Source organism: Theobroma cacao, chromosome 9, assembly GCF_053813885.1.
Source record: "Theobroma cacao isolate CCN51 chromosome 9, ASM5381388v1, whole genome shotgun sequence".
Classification (NCBI taxonomy): domain Eukaryota; kingdom Viridiplantae; phylum Streptophyta; class Magnoliopsida; order Malvales; family Malvaceae; genus Theobroma; species Theobroma cacao.
Window position 1 is genome coordinate 49808740 of NC_142647.1, and position 20792 is coordinate 49829531.

Sequence of the window (20792 nt, forward strand, 5' to 3'; positions counted from 1 at the left end):
ACCCCGCCCCTTGTTTCTCTTTTCATTTCCCTAATCAGCGACGATGGGCTCAGGCCCATGTCCATGAGCCAGCCCACATACAAACACTTCAACATGACATTATTATTATTATATAGTCCAAATGTATTATTTATCTACTTAATCATTCTTTTTTTTAACAGTTCAATTTAACAATTTTAATCTCTTTATCTCGATTTTAATAAATTTAATTCATACATTTCTATTAAAAGTCGACTTAAAAATAATTTATAATGGTATCACAATTTTACCTTTAATTTGGACAATGTTGCAATTTAGTAGTATCTTGACATTTTGAGGCAGATTAAGTTTTTGGTCACGTGCACGTATTAGTCTAAAATTATTATATTTTATTAATTTATTAATATTAAGAAAACTTAACGAAAAATAATTTACATACTTTGCAATTTAATTTAAAAAAATTAAAATTTGGAAAAAAAAAATCCCCATTCATAAAGTTGAAAATTTTGAACTATATATTTGTCACTATCTTAATAGCAACGTGAGCATGCATTGTTTGTGCAAGTGGAGTACCGCTATTTATGAACCTTGCCAAAGAGATGCCAATGTCTTAAATGGAAGAGATAAATATCAACTAACAACTAAACCGAACGTGGCAAAGACATGTGACGATTGATTTTCGGTATTTAAAATTTACATTCGAATCAAACAATATTTCAAAAATATTCTCCATTCAAAGTGAAATAATTGACTGAACCAATCGAGATAGATTGATTTCGATTACTTATTATGATTTATTTTATTTTAATTATTTTTTATAAAAATTTAGTTAATTTTAAATTTTTAAAAAATGAAACCAACTAAATCTATTAAAGGTGTCATGGATTCTACATTAGGGGTTGGTATTGAGTAGATAAACATTAATTTTCCTCCACCTAACATACATGTTTTTTAAATTGAAAAATATGAACTCTTAACAAATAGTATTAAAAGAGACTCAAATCTTTACTAACGTGAAACTCATAAGAGACACGTGATATACTTTGACCAGTGCAATGATCTTCTCTTTTACAAATAAAAAGTTTTAAAAGCCAATACAATAATACTATCTTATCGAAAGTGGGCATAGAAAGAAATTGATTAGTTAATGACTGTAACAAAGCAATAATAAATCCTTCAAAATTCTAAATTAAGAAACTAAGAAAAAGTCAAAAACCAAGTTGATTTTTAAAATGCTTGTGACCAGCAAAAACCTCTTGTCCATTTTGTTGTATACTACCGAATTACGCGTGCTTTGGTATGGTTATAAAAAGAATATGGTAGCATATGCTTTTGGCCTTACATGAGTATAAATTATAAACTTATTTTAATAGTTTTGTTCATTTTTCATATTAAAAAATCAAAATTTAATATAAAATACATCAAATTCAAAATATTTAACTTAAGATCTATAAATGTCAAAGAAAAAAACAAAAAAAAATACTAAATGAATTGTATTTACACAAGTTACGCAACAAGAAATAATCATTTCGTAATCGAATTTTTATATTAACTTGATAATTAATCTTCCTTGAATGTTATCCCAGTGACGGTCCAAGGAAAATTAAGCTAAAACCCGAAATGGCAGAATTAAATTTGTCAAATCCTTAACTGGATTTTGAAACATCGTTAATTACTTTTTTAGTTTTTAAATATTTATATTTTTTGTTGATGATAATTTTATATAAAAATTGAAAATTCAAACCATGGTATGACATATGTACCCTATCTAACAAGGAATCGTTAATGTCACTTCGTGGTCTCGTGCATTTAAGCCTCGCAAGTGGCCAACCTGTCCGTCCTCACGTCCTAACACTACTATAATCATGAAGGGAAACAAATTACTCCAAAGAGAAAATTCAAGGTTTAATGAATGAACCTGTTGATGGGATCAGTCTGAGTCTCCAGACATGAATGATTCCTTCTATGCCCTGCCCACAAAAAGAATTCATGATTCTAAATGATTGCTTCAATAATAATTACTACTAGTAGTACATGAAACTACCATCATTTCATATTTCACAGTCTCTTAATAATTAAACTACTTTACTAGTGGATGTAATAATAATACTTAGTATCGTACTTAATTTATTTTTATCATAATTTACCTATCATTTTTTTAGGGTTAAGGTATTTCAAATGGATTCGGAATAATTTTATTCAAAGCAAATTTGTATCATTGTTTTTTTCGTTTTAAAGATTAATGTAAAGCGGTTTTAATATTTGATTTTTGGCTTTCCATGGGCCTATTACACGAGGAGAAATTTCCATACAAACAAGAAGCGATTACATTTTTAATAATGTAAAAATCTCAATCTAATAATGGAGGAAAGGTGAATTTATTTTTTTTATTGCTTTGACTAATTATGGGTTGTACGTTGAGGAAAAATCTCAATCGAACATCTTTTATCAAATAATCGATTTACTTAAATTATGATCATAAGTGTTATCCCACGAGTTTGATAGGAAGAAAAACAAAAATTATATCATTTAAATTTTGTTTTATAAATAAAATTCTTTAATTTTAATAAAATTTTTTGTTTTTATTCTGTTGAAAAGATTAACTACTAGTAATTATCACTATTATTACATAAAAACTAAAAAGTCTAAAGCTAAAAAACCAGACATGTCATTTCATTGCTTGGGTAAGTTGGGATTCCCCTATTTAGCAAATTTGATTTGATTTAAGAACCATGAAGTCATCATGATTCCTTTCGAAGTCAATAAAGTTAAAAAATGGGTGTCTTATCGATGCGTATTCTTATAAACCAACGTGTTTAATTGACCTAAACATGATTAAATCACCAATCTTACATCTAATCTCATCTTTCTTCCATCACAGCTACATTCGAACTACGAAAAGTAACAAAAAGAAAATGAAGTATAATTTTTGTTCATTTTTTGGTCCATCTTTACTGTTTTAAAATGCCTTGAAACGAATTATTTTAAAAATATTTTTTTTTTATTTTTTAAAATATTAGAAACTTATTGTTCATGTTAAAAATTATTAAACATTTATATTATGAAATATTTTAAATTTTAATATAAAATATATCAAAATTAGAATTGTTATCTTATTTTTCATAAAAAATAAAAAAAGAAAGAAGTAAGTAAAATAAAAACCGGGAAAAAGCCAAATATTCCTTGTATTTTTTTTGTTAATTTTTTTAACTATTTTAAAAATATAATATTCTTAATTTTTAATATATTAATGCTTTGAACATTTATATTATAATTTTTTCTTAATTTTCATACAAAATTTGAAAAAATAAAGTATGAAGTAAGTTAAAAAAAGAAAAGCTGGGAAAAAGCCAAATCCAGGCCAGGCCAAAAGCTACGAGAAAAAACCAAAAGAAAAGTGAAGAGTCCTCTCACACAAGGACTGCGAGTCAAGTCCCATCGAATCGGCCAAAACACTCGAAAAGAAGCAGCAGCAGGAAGCACAAAACAAACGAAGAAAACTCGGCCCCTCGCCTCACCCCCCGGAGTTCCCCCTTCCTTCTTTTTTTTCTCCCCTGCCTTTTTCTTTTTCTCTCCCCCCAATCACTATCAACCAAACAACAAATTTTGGCATTAAATTCCAGCTCACTCTTCCGTCGTTTTCCTCCTCATTTTAACACTAACCAACTAGCCTTTCCTTCTTCTCTCCGTAACTCACTTTCTCTTTCGTTCTTTCTTCGTTTTTCAGTTACAAACTGTTTGTTTCTTTGGAAGCTTCGCTTTCACAGATCTGAATTACTTAAACCAAACAACCGAAATTCCATGATTTTTTCGATTAAACTGGAGGTTTAAAAGCTGTTTCGTTAGGGTTTTTGAAGCGATGTTTGGATCGGAAATGGAGACGAGAATGAAGAAATATAGGCAAGTGAGTCCGGAGAGAGCTAAAATTTGGACTGAGAAATCGCCGAAGTATTATCAGCATAACCGGAAAGTTCCTGTTGTTTATTATCTCTGTAGAAATCGCCAGCTTGAACATCCTCATTTCATCGAAGTTCCTCTGTCTTCCCGCGATGGTCTCTATTTGAGAGGTAATTAAACTTTTTCAAAAAAAATTTCATTAATTTATTTTTAATTTTTTTTCTTAATTGATTATTTTAGAAACTTTTGTGTTGTGTAGATGTGATTGAGAGGCTTAACATTCTTAGAGGCAGAGGAATGGCTTCCTTGTATTCTTGGTCTTGCAAGAGGTAAAATATGAAATAATTACCTTATTCTTTTTACTTCTGTTTTTGGTTACTTATTTTCGGAGTATTAATAATTGCAGAAGCTATAGGAATGGATTCGTATGGCATGATCTCTCTGAAGATGATTTAATTCTTCCCGCTCATGGAAATGAATACGTTCTCAAAGGTTCCGAATTATTCGAAGAGTCTAGCTCAGGTTCATATCACTTATATATATATTTTTAATTGGTTTCGTAAGCGAGAAAAAGAGAATATAAGGCTAGTCTTTTAATGCTAGTGAATTCTTTTGTGTTCAGATCGTTTTAGTCCTGTTGGGAATAGCATTAGACTGCAAAATCTGAAGCAATTACCTGAACCACCATCTTCTTCTAGAAGCCAAGATGATTCTTCATCTTCTTCCAGCTTGAATGGGAAGAGAACAAAGCATTCTCAGGATGATGAACTGTCTTCTCCAGTTAATCGTCCGACTCCTGGCTCCTCCGGTGCGTCACCAGAGTCTAGATATGGAAAGAATTCTTCCTGGGGTTGTTCTCTTAGTTTGACTGAGTATAAGGTTTATAAGAGTGACGGGTTAGCAGATGCTTCAACGCAGACTGAGGAAAACACAAGCAGACCTAAGACACGGGAAACTTGTACAAGGGGTGTTTCAACTGATGATGGGTTGTTAGAACCTGAATGCAATACCAATTTTCAAAACCAAGTCTCTAGCCCTCGTGTGAAAGATAATTCTGAGATATGCGGAAATTCAGTTTCTCCTCCACCGTCCACTTCTAGCGCATCATCTTCAGGTGGGAAAACCGAAACTTTGGAATCTCTAATCCGAGCTGATGTGAATAAAATCAATAGTTTTAGGATTCTTGAAGAGGAAGAGATTCGAATGCCAACCAATGCAAGGCTCAAGGCAACAAGCATGTTGATGCAATTGATCTCATGTGGGTCAATATCTGTGAAAGACCATAGTTTTGGCCTTGTTCCAACATACAGACCAAGGTTTTCACATTCAAAATTTTCTTCACCATTATTGCCTACTTCAATCATGTTGGGAGAGCTAGATTGCTTATCGGAGAATCCAAGGTTGATGGGCCTGAGATTGGAAGACAAAGAATATTTCAGTGGTAGTTTGATTGAGACAAAAATGCTCAAGGAAGAAGGAGATGGACGTACAACTCTGAAACGTTCTTCTTCATACAATGCTGATAGGTAAGTTTGTTTTTGAATCTTTTCTTATTGGATTCTTTGCCTACTCTTGGCATTAAACAAATGAACTGTCTTGACACTATATAGCAGAGCATTTGAATAGCCAAATGTGCCGATCACACTCTTTTCACTTAGTTGCATAGCAAAGAATTCTAAAATGTGCTCAGAATGGGTCACGCTTGTGACCTCACTAGTCTTAGAGTAGGGATAGGAACATAGTTCATATTAACTAAGAGCTTAGCACAGTCAAATTCAACCCGATTTCTTCAGTTTGGTCTTCTATATCCTGACAGTCTAGAATGCTGATTCATGGGCCATGATTCCTTTTTCTGATGCAGTTTAAAAAGAACGGGATTAGAGGGAAGAAGGGTAAAATACGTCAAAGAGTTTATGGAAAAAGCAATTGGCTCTTGTATAATTAAATGTGGCAAAGCCCATGCATTACCTTTGAACTTGTACTTTTGTTCTTTAAGTCATGTGAAGATATTCCTTATGGCACAATATGCTTCTTTCTGATCCAATTAGGATGCCTCACATATAAAGAGCTTCCTTTATGTATGTCTGTAATCATCTATGTGTGGTATTTGAGAGCATAATGAATCTTCTAGGTGATAGTTCCATATTATTTAACATTGAAGGCGTCTTCTGTGGAAGTCATAATGATGACTGTATCAGCTTATCAGGGCTCATAGACCTATTGGTCTAAGCTTCTTTTCAATTGAAATGTGCTGTTTTTATTCTTATCAAATAATATAATGTAGCTTCAGCTACATTTCTTTTGTAGCTTATGCTAAATCTATGAAACTAATTCGAATTGCAGTGCTTGTAAGCAGCTGGATTCAGCTGAAGACAAAGAAGAGTTGAATTTGGGACGTTCGAAATGCATCCCTCGTTCTATCAAGGCTTCACTAAGCAAGCAACCACGAAGCGAGTCTATGAGATCCCCTGTTTCTGTAAAACCAAGAAACTCCTCTGATGGGATGGACAACTCACGCTTGGTATCAAGTAGCATATCGAACGGCGGCAGTAGAAGAATCACAGAGCCCATTGCAGGTGAAAAACAATCAAAAAGGTTGGATTCATTCAGAGAAGAGGAGAAGGTGATCAAAATTGAAGAAAGTTAAGTGTAGACTCCTCCCAGCATCTTCAAGATAGATAATCAAAATGATCCTTACGTCTGATATTTTATTGTTTCATGTTGGTTGACGGTGTGGTTTGATTTCCCTCAACAGGCTTGCTTCAGGAGCTCGGGTTATAATCCAATCTAAAGCGCCATGTGATACCATTGTCGGTTGCTCCTAGTCAGAGCATTTCGAGGTTTAGGCAACGGATACCTTCTCGGATCCTTTTTGGTAAAAGCTTATTTCAACAAGTAAAACTTCTGGTCTTCAAATTTGGTTTGAATTTCAAATGATTTTAAAGATAGATTGGCGGGTCCATGTGATGATTCTGTAAATCTGGAAAGCTAAAAGAAGGAAAAAAAAAAAAAAAAAGGCAGAAAAGAGAAAGGTAGATATCCCCTCCTGATGGTCGGAGTACAATTTTTTGGTTCCAGCTTTCTTATATGAGATTCGTGCTTTAATGTAACCACAGTTGCAATACCATCATCCCTTTGGCATTCTCTTCTTTTTTTTTTTTAACCTGAAGAAACAGTTCCCTGCTTGCTGCCGCTGCAAGAACATGCAGAAACTGCATTGATTCCGCAATTGACGTATATCGACAACCGAGGTAAACTTTTCTTGCACTTGACCCAGGGTTATAGGCTTAAGCTTGGAATCCTATGTGGTTCAGGTTGACCCCTTTAGCTCAAATGGAGGAAGAAACGCTTTTGACTCTGCAAAGTCAAAGCAAAAGTCAAAGAAACAGTAGGCGGTAATTTATTTAAAAAATCCGACAAAAGGGGGTGTGTTTATAACAAAGTGACTGGAGAGGGTGGAGGGGCACTGGGGGGGCATGGGCCTGCCCCAAAAACTCTTAAATCCACGTGTGGGAAGACGAAATCCTATGTGGCGCACGAAGTTTAACCACATAGGCAGAGACAGAAGGAAAAAGGGTTTGGGGTGGCCATTAATGAGTTGTCTGAAAAAGCTGTCTACTTCTCGGATGTTGTAGCCGTAGCTACTTTTTCTCTCTCTCTCTCTTTGCTTTTTGCTAGGACAGAGGGAGGAAAGGCTTTGGGGACTGAGCCTCTCAGCTCTTTTGGTTTGTATAATATGCGTACAACCTTTATTCCTACGGTTTACTCAAAAGCCCAATAGACAAATACAGTAAACTTAGCTTAGACGAGCAATAATTGGTTCGAATTAAAATAATTGATTGAAATAAAATGAATTCGATTAATTCAATTGTTTTTCTATTTCTATATTAATTGATTAAAAACTAATTCATTCGATTATTTCGGTTAATTTTTAATTTTCAATTTAGGTACTGAACGGTTAGAAACAATTCTCAGTCAATTTTTAATATTTTACATTTTCAATGGAGTCAATTAAAAGAATTGATATTAGTAATAGATTTTTTTAAAATATTATTTATAAATACAATATTTTTAAAATATTGTTAAAAAATTCATTCTAGTTAATTTGGTTTTCAAAATTTTAAAATTGAATTGAATACTCACTCATTATTTATATAAAGTTTTAATAATTGTCACATTATTATTTGAGTATGCTACTATGATCCAATTATTGTACTTTTGAACTAGAATCATTAAATGATTCATTTAGACGAACCTCCATTCAAGCCAGGCATTTAAATCATTGTACTAATATTTATCAACTATTTACATTAGCTAAAGATTGAAGGCACGGGTATTATATAAATCTTATGGTTATTACCAAAAAAGAAAAAAGTAATGATCAGTGATCAGTGAAACTGCAAGACATTTAATATCTCTGATCAAAGCTGTTAGTTTTGTTTGGATAATGGTTTCAGCGTATGTCTGTCCACATTAATAACAATATACACAGGTTTTTAAGAAGGCCTAGGGTTCTGTTCTTTTACAGGTTTCTGTAAGATATAGGGACAAGAGACATCAATGCTCTCATGGGGTTTGAATCAAAGGGTTAAAATTAAAAATTTGGATATTGGTAGCTAAGGGCTAAGGTTCAGAGTTGAGATTCTTGCTCCCTTAAAGAACGTCAGCCATGGCCGACCAGTTTTTGTGTATTACTACAAAACCTGCTCTGCTGTTTGTTCCAATGGTGGCACTGTCTGAATGGTTGTCAAATCATTGCCCAATGCCAAGTTTGAAATTCCTAGCCCAAAGGGTCATGACTCATTTTTCCTTGAGGGGGGAATAAAGGCAAATCCCTGCTAGATTGGGAATATTAAGAGTCTGGAAGAGAAAAAGCTGTTCCAGAATTTCTTGCTTCCATGGAACTTCCTGGACAAGAATAAGATTTAATGACTGGATTTTGAACAAGAACATCCTGAATTCAGTATACATGCAAGATCTGTACCATCTGTATTCACAATGTATTTACAAAGACTAATGTCATTGACAGAACATAATGGAAGGTAACACTTTCTCAATAAGTGTCCTTTTTGCCACTAGCTCTTTTGGCATGTTTATTAAGACACGGTAAATTACAGAAGAACTGAACTGTGGTTTGGACAGAATAAATTTGCTCGTCTCGGGGATTTAAATTTCGACGCTTAACTAATCTTAAGCGTGGAAAAAAAGCACTGATCATCTCACCATCTCGGCAATCACCGATGAGCATGAAGCTGCAGGGCCTCCGCGTGTCTGTCTGGTATTGTAGGACTCGCAATTCAGGCATTTGTGTGCCACAATGTGGAACTGGACACGGGAAGTGGCTCCGCAATCGTTGCAGAGAATCCATACCTAATTTTTCAAAGCAAAACTGAAAAGTTAGGGACTGGTTGCCATTGTTCTAACAAAAGCCATCCTGTTTCTTATTGCTTAACACTTACCATCTTATTTTGGTATACAGCAGGCATCCGGGTTGAGGCAATCTGCAATAAGATTCAATAGAGCGATGTTAGGACCCAGAGCATGAGCTGCACAAGTATAAGCACACTATCATTTGGAAAAAGAAACAATTATTCTACAAGCACGACAAGTACCTCTTGATCAAGCTTTCTCCACAATTCGGACATATCGCAGATAGACTTTGAGCAGACTGGGCAAGAGTACCTGCAGTAATAAGAAATAGATTAGAAATTGCTGGTTGAAATTCACAAAAATTGATGTGGGAATGAAACATATATATGAAACTGGGATGAAACATGTTAGGAAATATCATCACTGATTCTCTCCATTAAAGTAGCAATGAATTTCTAATACTTGTTTATAGTGCTTACAGATAATGTTGCTCCATCTCTCTCAAACATTCCAAATGCATTGTGTGTCCACAAGGTAAGACAGTTATATCCTTCATTGTATCAAAAAGAAACTGCAAAAAATGGAAGACGTCGTCATCCCTAAGAAACAACTTTTCACCCCAAATTTGCTTAGTATCATTGCAATGGTGCTTCAGTTTACCTCAAAGCAAACAGGGCAGTTGTGGTGCATTGCTCTCTCCACACAACGATGTGCATCGCTCATTGATTTGGAATAGCAACATCCTGCAGCAGCAATTTCAAAAATCCCGAGAATGTCAGTTTGGTGACAGGCTGAAACGCTACGAGGAGAAGAAGAAAAGAAAGAGGGACTGCATTTGTTTTGTTTTGAAATAAAAGTTATCAACTTTCACATACCACATTTGTTGCAATGAAAGAAGTTCTCCTCACCTCCAGTTCTGCAAAGCAGTCATAAAAGAGATAATGAGAAATGGTAAGAAATTATCAAATTATAAGAGTGATTCTGATCAAGAAGATGGGTTTCGGTAGATATTCTAGGTTTGAGCATAAACTCGAAAATCTTACCTGCATATACCACACTCATTGCAGTGGTATTGGTTTTTAGAAACCTGAAATCATGTAACAGTTCATCACATCAGCAATCATTTAAAAAATTTGCAAGCCAAGACTTGAAAGATTAAAAGTTAGCAAAGAACCGAAAAAGACTTACATTATCATCAAAGAATTTGCATTTAGCACAGAAGTACTTCCCCATACAGACTCCGCAATTGATGCAATATTGTTGAACCTGAAAGGGTAAAAGACAAGAATGTTATAACCCCGATTTAGTTTCAGCTTTTAAACAATAAATCGTCTTATTCTCATGTGATGTTCAAGGAGACTCACATCTTGTTCTGTGTCGCATAGGGAGCAAATGACCTGAAATTGTCAAAAGAATAAGGTTAGACAAATCATGTGAGAATCTAAAGGATTGCTTTGTGAATTTTATTGGAGATTGAGATCAGTCAACAAGCAAAGATATTTTGTTACATAAAGTTAAAAAAAACCAAACATTATCCATAGAATAACTGCTACTTTAGTTAATGAATATTACTAAGGATTAAAACAAACTGAAACAGGGGATTCGGACGGCTATCTTAATCAGGAGTTTATTCTCCTTTCTGGCTCATTCTTTATAGCCATTCATTTGCAAAAACTGGTCCAGATTCTATCCAGTCAGAGTTTTATCCTTGTGCTTTTTGTCTTTTACCTAAAGTTTTATGGATAATCTATGAGACCACAGATCACAAAATCCACTTGCTTTTTAACACAAAAAGGGTGTGAAAAAAGAGCAAGAAAAAGAAAGCATAAAAGGCAAGATTCAATTTGACAACCACAAAAGATTCATTGAATTGGTTCTTTTTTAAATTTCTGGCCCTACAACTTTCCATTCCTCATTGTCTTCATGCAAAATATCAGACATATCTATCAGGATACAAGCGATTTTTTCCTGGAAGAAACCCCTCAGATCAAAGGGAAAGGGAGAAAAACTAATCATCTTTGGGATCTAAATTAATGATTACAGGGAATATCAGAAACTAGATACTATACCAGGAAAAGTAAAAAGACAAACCTTTTCAACTTCATGGCGTGGAATTTCATGTTGCTCCAGAGGATTACATTCCAGGGAATTCTGTTCATAGATTTTCCAATAACACCCAAAAAAACAGGATCAGCTAAGCCAATATTAACCCATATCAAAACTTTTCCTTAAGCAAAGAAAAGAAGAAAAAGAAAGAAAACATATTTCGATCATACCTTAGCTTCATTATGGCAATGCCTGCAATCAAAGATCTCATTGCAACATGGTGCTCTAATCTTACATCTCCTTCTATAATGCAAGCACCTAATCATATATACAAAAAAGCAAAAAGTAAATCCCCACAAATTATCAAACGGCTATCACACAAAAAACTTGATGAAAGGCAAAACCAGAGGTTGAATTTGAAGAAGCAAAAGAAATGAGACATACCCATGATTCCCTAATCCAATCTCCATCAAAGCAGCATTTTGATTTCCAAATTCAACAGATTCCAATTCATCAGTAGATAACTTTGTCTCACATCCACCTTCCATTCTCTGGAGTCTGAACCTCCCCAAAGAAAACCAAAAGTTAACAACAGTTGCAGAGATTAAACAAGAAAAACAACTCAAAAGACAATGAAAGAATAGAAAACCCAACCCTGATACAGAATCCAATTATCCCATCAAACCCAATATGTAGCAAGAATCGTAACTTCTTTTTTGTTATTTGGAGAAAAAAATGGTATTTATATCAGTAAATTTCAAACGAGATGACTCATCAACACGGCAGAGGGTGGCAAATGTCAGACAATTAATCAGACAGCTAATTGAGACCACGATTGCATTTAGTCATTAGCTACTATAATTAGAAACTGTCTTTCTCTCTGGGGAGAATTTCCTTTGCCAACGTACCCGGTATTAAAGCGGCTTTAAAAGCTGTGATCTTTGGATAAATACAAACTCAGAGAAAGCTTTTTTTGGATTTTTTGAATCAGTAGTAAGATGACTCAGTCAGTTGATGAACAGAGTGAGTTGGGGTTTGTGACTCCGAGTTAACAGGAGGTTCCCGTGGTTTTTTATAGATCATGGGACAATGGCTGGCGGGAAACAAACGGCTAAAAGGTAGAGAGACGGTAAAATTACCATGAAAAGTACAGAACTTCCGGAGTTCTCAACGCCCTTTTTGGGGCATTTTTGGGATGAAGTTTTATGGTCTGGAATGAAGGTTTTGTATCTCAAGCGCCAACAGCAAATAGTATTATTCACGCGCCGGCTCTCCAATACTACCATTATTATCCAAACTTTATTTTTATACAGTTGAAAATGTTATGAGAAAATATTAATAATTTTAATACTTTTTATTGGTAGATAATAGACATCAACAAAAGGGATTTGGTGGACCAAATTAAACTTAATAAACCTAATTAGTGATTATATATTTAATAAAATATTTTTCTTGAATTTAAACTGAAATAGCTAAATATATTTTCTATTTTAATTTTTGCATAAAACGAATAAAAAGGGAAAAGGAAAGGGGTGAACCCACGCTCTTGGGAAAGGCGTGGAAAGAAGATAGATCCGGTTATCTTACCACTGTGCCGTCGGATTTCGTTAAAAACAGCTGGCTGTCTTTGAACAGCGTGTTGTTTAGAGGTTTTAAACTAAAACACACATGCAAAAGAGAAGCGGATTAGCATCTAATTATCTGCTGACTAGGATTGGGACCCACACCAAACTAAAGTTAATTTTTAAAAAATGAAGGAAATCCCAGGATAATTGGTGTTTTCCGTTCGAGGTTTTTGTGGCTGGAGATGAACGTGGCAGATGCTGATTGGTCAGAGTAGCAACCACGTGTGATTTGCAGAGACATAGCGATAAGGTTTGAAGGTGGACTTAGACCACTAAATGCAGGCAAACCAACAAAAAGGGATAAAAAGGACAGGGAATTTTTGGGCAAGTTGAGATATTTTGAAAATTTATTAGGGTTTATCTGGTTGAGATATTCATATTCATATCGATCATTCTATCTACTAAATAAAGGTTTGGTATAGGTCTTTTTAAGAAAGAGAGGTGAGTATTAGTTGGTTTCAATCGAAATCCATTGAATTCGGTTATTTTGATTTTAAAATTAATTGATAAAAAAATTATTTATTCGACTATTTTGATCGATTTTTATTATTATTAATATATAAAATATATATGATTAAATCAAATATATTTAAGCTATATTATTAAAAACATTATATATAGTTAAAATTGACTACATTGATCAAAATAAATTAAGTTTTTCGATCAGCAGATTGTGGAGTGAATTCATGAAAAATGTGAGATGGATAGTTGGAGATGGAGCTTCCATTAGTTGCTGGTTTGCTATATGGTTAGGAGACTTGCCACTGTTTAACATTGCTGCAGAGGAAGGCTTCCTAGTAGATATGACAGATTGGGTGCGGGATTTTATGTCACCGAATGGAGAGTGGGACAAGGAACGTTTGACAGCTGCATTACTAATGGAGGTGGTGAAGAAAGTACTCTATCTTATCCCTCCCAACCTAGCAGCTTGCCTTGACGAGCCGTATTGGGCTCTAACTTCATTTGGGCATTTTACTATATCCTCAGCGTATGACCATTTAAAGTCCCCATCTGATTCAATTAGATTAGAGAACAGTAAATTATGGAGTTGGCCTGGGAATGGAGTGGCCCTCAGAGAATACGCATCTTCCTTTTTTATTGTCTTCATAACAGGATTTTGACAAATGCAGAAAGAGCTAAAAATGATAAAATGGACCAAAAAAAAAACAATAAATGAGCTAAAAATAAAGTATGGGCTTTGCAAGCCCATTTAATATTCAATTTTCAGGCCCAATCAGAAAGCTATAAAGATGAGGTTAGTTTTGGGAATTTCACAGGGCCCAGCCCAGAGGAAAAATTAGGGTAAAATTAAGGCATAAAATCTGAGCCGTCCATCAAATAAAACACTCATATCAACCGTCAAATCTGTCCAACCCTTCTTCTATATAATCGACTCCTCCGGACATCTACCTCAGCTAGGGTTTTCAGTATCTTCTCTTCCTCTGTTTATAGATTTCCAAGCTAGGGTTCTAAATCTGGTGTTCAAAACTTCGAGAAGCTTCGCTATCTGGTCAGTGTGGATTCAATCTCCGTTCCCACGTGACTCGTTCCCTTGAAGCGAAAGCCATCGTGTTGCTTTTTAACCATATCTCTCCCTCAAATCTCTGTAATTTTCCGGGAGAACACTTGGGCAACTACATTTTCAAAAGAAAAAAAATTATTAAATTTAATTTCGTGGAGTGTTTGTTTTTGTTCAAGAACGGTGATGAGCTATAACAGACCTGTAATGAATTGCGAACATGATCGCAGCTCTTTACGAACATCTAAGGGACTGAGTTCTACGAAATAAACAATCTAATTTTCTCTCTTTTTTTCTTGGATTATTGGGACTTTCAATCAATGGCTTCTTTGTCTTAAGCTTAAAACTTAATTTCAATAATTATTTTGAGCTTTTTTTTTATAAAGGAGCCTAAATCGATCGTTCTCCTCGCTATCCAGTGTTTCGATTATGTAGCATTTGGACGTTGGAGAACTATAACTAAATTTTTTCTTTTTTATTTAATATATTTTAACCTTAATTTTTACCTTAATTTTTTCTTAGTCAATAACTTAATTGTTCATTCTTCTTAACATAAATTTATTTTCTCAAATTACTCAAATAGTTCTTACGTTTATACTTTTTGTCAATTTAGTTCTTATATTTAAAAATGAAGTAATTTAGCTTTTCGATTTTGTGAATGAAACCAATTTAGTATTATTGTCTAATTTTATGGTTAAGGTGATGATGTCATTGCTCACATATGGTAATGCCACGTGGAATTGATATGGTGATGTGGCAATGACATGGACATATTAATGTGGCGGTGTCATGTAGAGTAGAGGGTAATGATGATGAAAGTTTTATATTTTTTATTTTGATTTGAATTTTTTTTATTTTTTATTAATATTTTGAGAACATATGTTTTTATTATTTATGTTTTTTTAAAATGTGTTATAGAGTTAACGATGATTATAAAAAATAATTTTTTTCTTTAATTGCTTAATTTGAGTGTGACAGATTTTTTATTACACTTATAGAATATGAGCTGCTGTAATATTTTAATTTGTTGTTTATTTTTTATGTTTTATTTTATTTAATATTTCAAATTACATTTTGAATTAAAAATTACTTTTATGATTGATAGAATTAAATATAATTATAAATATTTGTATTATTTTATTTATGTATTTTTGTTTCAACTTAATTCCTTCTTGGCATGGATTTTTTTTTTTGCTCATTTGTTGTGCAAGAATTACCATGTCATCATGTTGATGTCAACAAATTTGTTAATAAATTTGTCTTGATGTCATCGTCGATAAATTGCTTCAATATAAAAAATTAAAAGATTAAATTGTTTCAATTATCAATACAAAGACTAAATTAATGAAAATATATGAATACAGAGATTATTTTGGTATTTTGACAATTTTATTTTATATTATAAGGTATTTAATATTTATATTATAATTTTAATTTATTTTTGGAATGTTGACAAATTTGTTTAATGATCCTCCAATTGATAATGAAGCTATATTACTACTTTTGTTATGGGTCTTTGTTTGCCGCCTTCAATAAGGATATAAGTTAATATTTCCCAAAAAAAATCAAAATTAAAATCTTTGTTTTAATATTAATGAAAATTGAATAGAATAAAAAAATACAGTGAAAAAAGAAATTCAAATATTTTCATTAGAAAAAGAAATTTAAAAGGGTATTAAAAAGATGCAGTGGACACCGGACCTCGAAATCGGACTTGAACGAGTCTAGAGCCCAACAGGCCCAAGCTGTACCTCAATAGGTTCAAATTAAAGCCTAAAGAAAGACCAAGCTGAACTTCAAAATTTTTGGGCCTAATTTGAAATGGGAGAGAACCCTAAATTTTGTTTATTTCCGGCCCTTTGGGCCACAATTTATAAATTATTATTAAATAATTATTATTTTCTCCCTTGGAATAATTTTCTACTTATAAAAGATTATAAATAATTTTTGGGCCAGTCCAATAATTTGCAATAAAAGATTATTCTACTTATACAAAAATATTAAAAATAATAATATGATTTAATTCTTTGGAATAATTTTCTTGCCAGTTTATTTATTGTTAATAAAAGATTGTCCTATTGTTTTTTAATATTAAATTTAAATGAAATACTCCTTAGTAGTACTGAAGAATTGGATCAAGTAAAGTATAGATAGAAGAACATTATTCAAGTGGAAAGTTCAAATCAAATAGTGGAAAAGATCTGATCAACAGAAAGCATCAATGGAAACATTATTGAACCAGTCCCGTAGTCAAGTCCTTAAATCAAAAGAAGAAAGAAGAAGAAGCAGAAGAACAAAAACCATTAATTTTAATAGTATTTCTTTGTGCATGCTTTTCTTGACAGGGTTTCATTTCTAGAAGTCAACAGTCCCAGAGACAACCAAAATAAAAAAAAAAATAATAAGTTTCACTCATACTTCTTCTAATTTTAATTGATTTCAATTAGCCCCCTATGAATATTATCTTACAATTAATATTTAATATTACGAGGATAGTTTTTGTTTTTAAAGAGAGTTTAAGCTGTTGATTTTACATAACAAAATTATCAAAATATTTATAATTTAAAATTAACTTATTTATCAATCTGTAAAAGTAATTCTATAATTTTACTAAATAAAATTATCAGTTTAATTTATTTATTAAAAAAGATTTATGGGAAAAATATAATTTTAGAGGGTCGAAATGACGTCAGCGAGAATTCAGCGGCACAACGGTCGTAAATGGGAATGCGTCTAGGCAACGGTAACCTCAGAGAACTGCAAAGGTCGGGCGATGGGTGTGGGATCCACGTGATTCTTCGTAGCTAAGGACTTTTTTTATTATTATTATTTATATATATATATATATATATATATAATTTTGTAGCGACAGTAATGATTTATTCGTCGCTGAAAGGGCAATTAGAAGCCAGAAGAAAGAGGAAGGGAGGTTCGTCAGGTCAATCACTTCACTGGGTGTAGTCAAATACACTCTTTACCAACTGTGCTGGTTTACACCTGTACCGTGTTTGACCTTTTCTTACTTGCCTGGGATGGGGCACCCCTTCCTCTGTTTGGACGGCTGCTCGTTTCAAATTTGCGATCGCCAACCTTTCCCTTTTATTCAATTCCTCTCTTACCCCCTTTTCCTTTTATTCAATTACTCTCTTAGATTTGATCATTTATGTTTTTATATTTTAAATATATTTCGTAAACATAATAATTATATGAATAAATATAATATAATTAATTAATATATTAAAATTATAAAAATATATATAAATAGGTTTAATAAATGTACATAGCTAATATCCTAATAATGAAAAAATAATTTTGTGTATGATGGTGCAAAGATTTTAAGGATGTGTTAAATTCAAAAAGCTTTGATTTTGTATTTTTTTTATTGTCACTCAAAATATATCAAATTGACAAATTGAACTTAGTTTGATCGTAAAAGTTGAGTCATATAATGTATCTCGTTAATTTAAACATAGTGTAATAACAAGAAACAAAGTAAATTGGGTAAAGTTTAAAGCATAATATAATATTTTGATATATTCATTTATTGTATCTAAATAAATCCTTAATTTTAATGAAAAATTAATCATAATTAAATTTAACAATGATTGATATTATTTGTTCATGTGATGTATGACTTAAGCTATTCACGTCATAATATTAATTGGTTAAAAAAGTTCGTTTACATGAACTATGATGCGGTTAATTTTTCATTAAGATTAAAAATCGGTTTGAATAAAGATTGATTAAAAATTTATTTAGATATGATAAATAAATTAAGATAAAAAAGATAATAATTTAAGAATTGCTTTTACTATTTAAATCTTAATTAGAAGAAGAAACTCATTGGACTTGTTAAACCGTAATAATATTCTTAACCACTAAACAATGGATAGATACTTTTTCAAAAAGAAGAACAAAATCCGCAAATTTCCCTGCGTGATAATAGTAAGGGGCAACCATGACTTTCCACAAAAATAAAAAAAAAGCGGGGAGTGCCCAAAAGTCAAGTCAGTGGTCAAAATCTCTATATTAATAACCACTCCGCCATTAACACGCAAAGCAAAGACCTCCCTCAGCACTTTGCCCTTAATATATATATTCCCTCTGTCTGACGCACAGAAAGAGAAATCAAACAAACAAGAACAAACCCAAAATTCGAACGTTGGAAAACAGCAAAGGAAAAGAAAAAAAACTGATTAAACAACGCGATGTCGTGTTCGGTTGCCGTATGTAACTCCCCGGTGTTTTCTCCGTCGTCGTCTCTGTTCTGTAACAAAACTTCGATCATTTCTCCCTCTCCGGACGCTTTGAATTTGACGTTGACTCACCTCAAACCGTCGTCTTCTCCAGCTTCTCCGTCTCCTTCTTCGCCTTCCTCTCCTTTCAGGCTCCGGCTTCAAAAACCGCCGCCCGGGTCTTTGTTATCTTCGTCTTCTTCTTCTGCTTTGACGGCATCGTCTTCTTCGGGCTCCGGTTCTACTGCAGGACTGGGTCCGAGATCGGTGTCGACGATATTGAAGAGGAAGAGGCCGGCAAGGCTAGATATACCGGTGGCGACGACGGCGATGTGTTTTGGTGTTCCAACGACGCCATGTGAAGTGACGAGAGAGGTGGAGAGAGAAGGAGATGGGTATACTGTTTATTGTAAACGAGGGAGGAGAGAGGCTATGGAGGATAGGTTCTCTGCTTCTGTTAAACTCCAAGGAGATTCCAAACAGGTATTTTTATGGTTTCTGGATTCTTTTTTGGTTGAATTTAATGAATTTAGAATTTTAGAACTCGGAAATTTCGCATAAAAGTTCTGCCTTAGGATGGATATGTTAGAATTATAGCGAAAGGAGCTGTCTTTTTACAAAGAGGAGGGGGTGGGGGTGGAGAATAGTTTCTTAAAAGGAAAAAGGAATAATTTTGTCATCTTTGTTATTTCTGCTCAATTAGTATTTATGTTCCATGAGTGTAAAAAGATGTTGAAACAATTAAGAAGTGGAAAAGATAGATAATATCAGTTCGATTTTGGATGAATTCTAAGTTGGTGGGACTTATATGGTTTTTTGTGATTAATTGCAGGCATTTTTTGGTGTTTTTGATGGACATGGAGGTGCTAAAGCTGCAGAGTTTGCAGCCCAGAAACTGGAGAGGAACATCATAGATGAATTTGTTAGAAGAAGAGACAACACTAAGGAAGAGGAAGCTGTTAAAGAAGGTTACTTGAAAACAGATGCTGAGTTTCTTAAGGAAGATGTTACGGGTGGCACATGTTGTGTGACAGCTTTGATCCGTAATGGAAACCTTGTTGTGTCAAATGCTGGTGATTGTCGCGCTGTTATGAGCAGAGGTGGTGTCGCTGAAGCTCTCACATCTGACCACCGACCTTCAAGGGAGGATGAAAAGAACAGAATTGAGACTTTGGTAAGCAGTTTCTCGATAAATCAATGACCTTTGCCTTTGTTCACAGTTTTCATTCATGATGTGAACTTGATCTGAACTGTGGCTGATGCATTCTGTGAAATTTGTTTTTCAGGGTGGCTATGTGGACTTATGCCGTGGTGTTTGGAGAATTCAGGGTTGCCTGGCTGTCTCCAGAGGGATTGGAGATCAGCACCTTAAACAGTGGGTAATAGCTGAGCCAGAGACAAAGATTATTACTATCAAACCTGACTGCGAGTTCTTAATATTAGCCTCTGATGGCTTATGGGATAAGGTTGGTTTTCGAAGTTGTTTTTCATTGGAAGTACTTCAAATCTTCACTATCTTTCTACAATAGATGGTTTTTCATATTAATCTAATTAGATTCTTTCTTTCTTTTCCCTTTTTCAGGTTAGTAATCAGGAAGCAGTTGACATAGCTCGGCCTTCATGTGTAGGCATCAATAAGCAAAATCCATTGTTCGCCTGTAAAAAACTTGTTGACCTTTCAGTTTCACGAGGCTCATCTGATGATATTAGCGTGATTCTGATTCAGCTGGGGCGCTATATATGATTGTCTAATTTCTAACAAGTAGGCAACCAATTAACTTGTAGGATTGACTCTGCCTAGTAGTTTCCCAATCCGAGTGGAGAGGACAGTATCGCAATACAAGAATCATTCATTTAGAGCTAGTTGTTGGAGGTGTTTCGAGACTCAGATGCGAGAGCAGTAGAGGTGGAGGTTGGTTTATTTTGGTGAGGAGCAGGATTTAGTCTTTGTTTGACCATTCTTCTTAGGAATTACCCACGGCTGAAGAAGAAGATCACAGAGAGACTCAGTTTGTAAACTTGTTTATATATTTGACATTCATTGACCTTTAGAGTTGTATATCTGGATATTCTTTATAGAAACAATTTTCCAATAACATTCTTTTCAACTTTGCCTATTCA

General features: G+C 33.6%; 3 protein-coding genes and 2 non-coding genes across 6 annotated transcripts; 4 read left to right on the forward strand and 1 right to left on the reverse strand.

The window, feature by feature from the left end:
* The first annotated feature begins 3437 nt into the window (after positions 1-3437).
* On the forward strand, positions 3438-7020 carry LOC18590968 (UPSTREAM OF FLC protein (DUF966)). The gene is made up of 6 exons (XM_088810304.1): positions 3438-4046; positions 4136-4205; positions 4283-4398; positions 4499-5402; positions 6220-6518; positions 6632-7020. The coding sequence occupies exons 1-6, from the start codon at positions 3839-3841 to the stop codon at positions 6655-6657; spliced, it is 1623 nt and encodes a 540-aa protein (XP_088666430.1). The 5' UTR covers positions 3438-3838; the 3' UTR covers positions 6658-7020.
* A 1822-nt stretch (positions 7021-8842) lies between these two features.
* Positions 8843-12400, reverse strand: LOC18590969 (E3 ubiquitin-protein ligase RZFP34-like). 2 transcript variants are annotated; one of them, XM_007016829.3, is made up of 13 exons: positions 12201-12400; positions 11737-11850; positions 11523-11610; positions 11338-11397; positions 10611-10643; positions 10435-10512; positions 10290-10333; positions 10122-10162; positions 9907-9989; positions 9726-9817; positions 9489-9558; positions 9336-9377; positions 8843-9246 (listed from the first exon to the last, which is right to left on the reverse strand). In XM_007016829.3, the coding sequence occupies exons 2-13, from the start codon at positions 11838-11840 to the stop codon at positions 9091-9093; spliced, it is 891 nt and encodes a 296-aa protein (XP_007016891.3). In that variant the 5' UTR covers positions 11841-11850; positions 12201-12400; the 3' UTR covers positions 8843-9090. The 2 variants fall into 2 exon arrangements, with proteins under 2 accessions (XP_007016891.3, XP_007016890.3); XM_007016828.3 differs by lacking the exon at positions 12201-12400 and adding an exon at positions 11947-12155.
* Positions 12401-14612: 2212 nt separating this feature from the next.
* LOC148761067 (small nucleolar RNA SNORD25) lies at positions 14613-14698 on the forward strand. Its single transcript, XR_016028705.1, has one exon. It is a non-coding gene; the product is annotated as a small nucleolar RNA SNORD25 (small nucleolar RNA).
* Positions 14699-14756: 58 nt separating this feature from the next.
* Positions 14757-14897, forward strand: LOC148761068 (small nucleolar RNA snoR136). Its single transcript, XR_016028729.1, has one exon. It is a non-coding gene; the product is annotated as a small nucleolar RNA snoR136 (small nucleolar RNA).
* Positions 14898-18484: 3587 nt separating this feature from the next.
* LOC18590971 (putative protein phosphatase 2C 25) lies at positions 18485-20792 on the forward strand. Its single transcript, XM_007016832.3, has 4 exons — positions 18485-19154; positions 19504-19845; positions 19958-20137; positions 20254-20792. The coding sequence occupies exons 1-4, from the start codon at positions 18645-18647 to the stop codon at positions 20413-20415; spliced, it is 1194 nt and encodes a 397-aa protein (XP_007016894.3). The 5' UTR covers positions 18485-18644; the 3' UTR covers positions 20416-20792.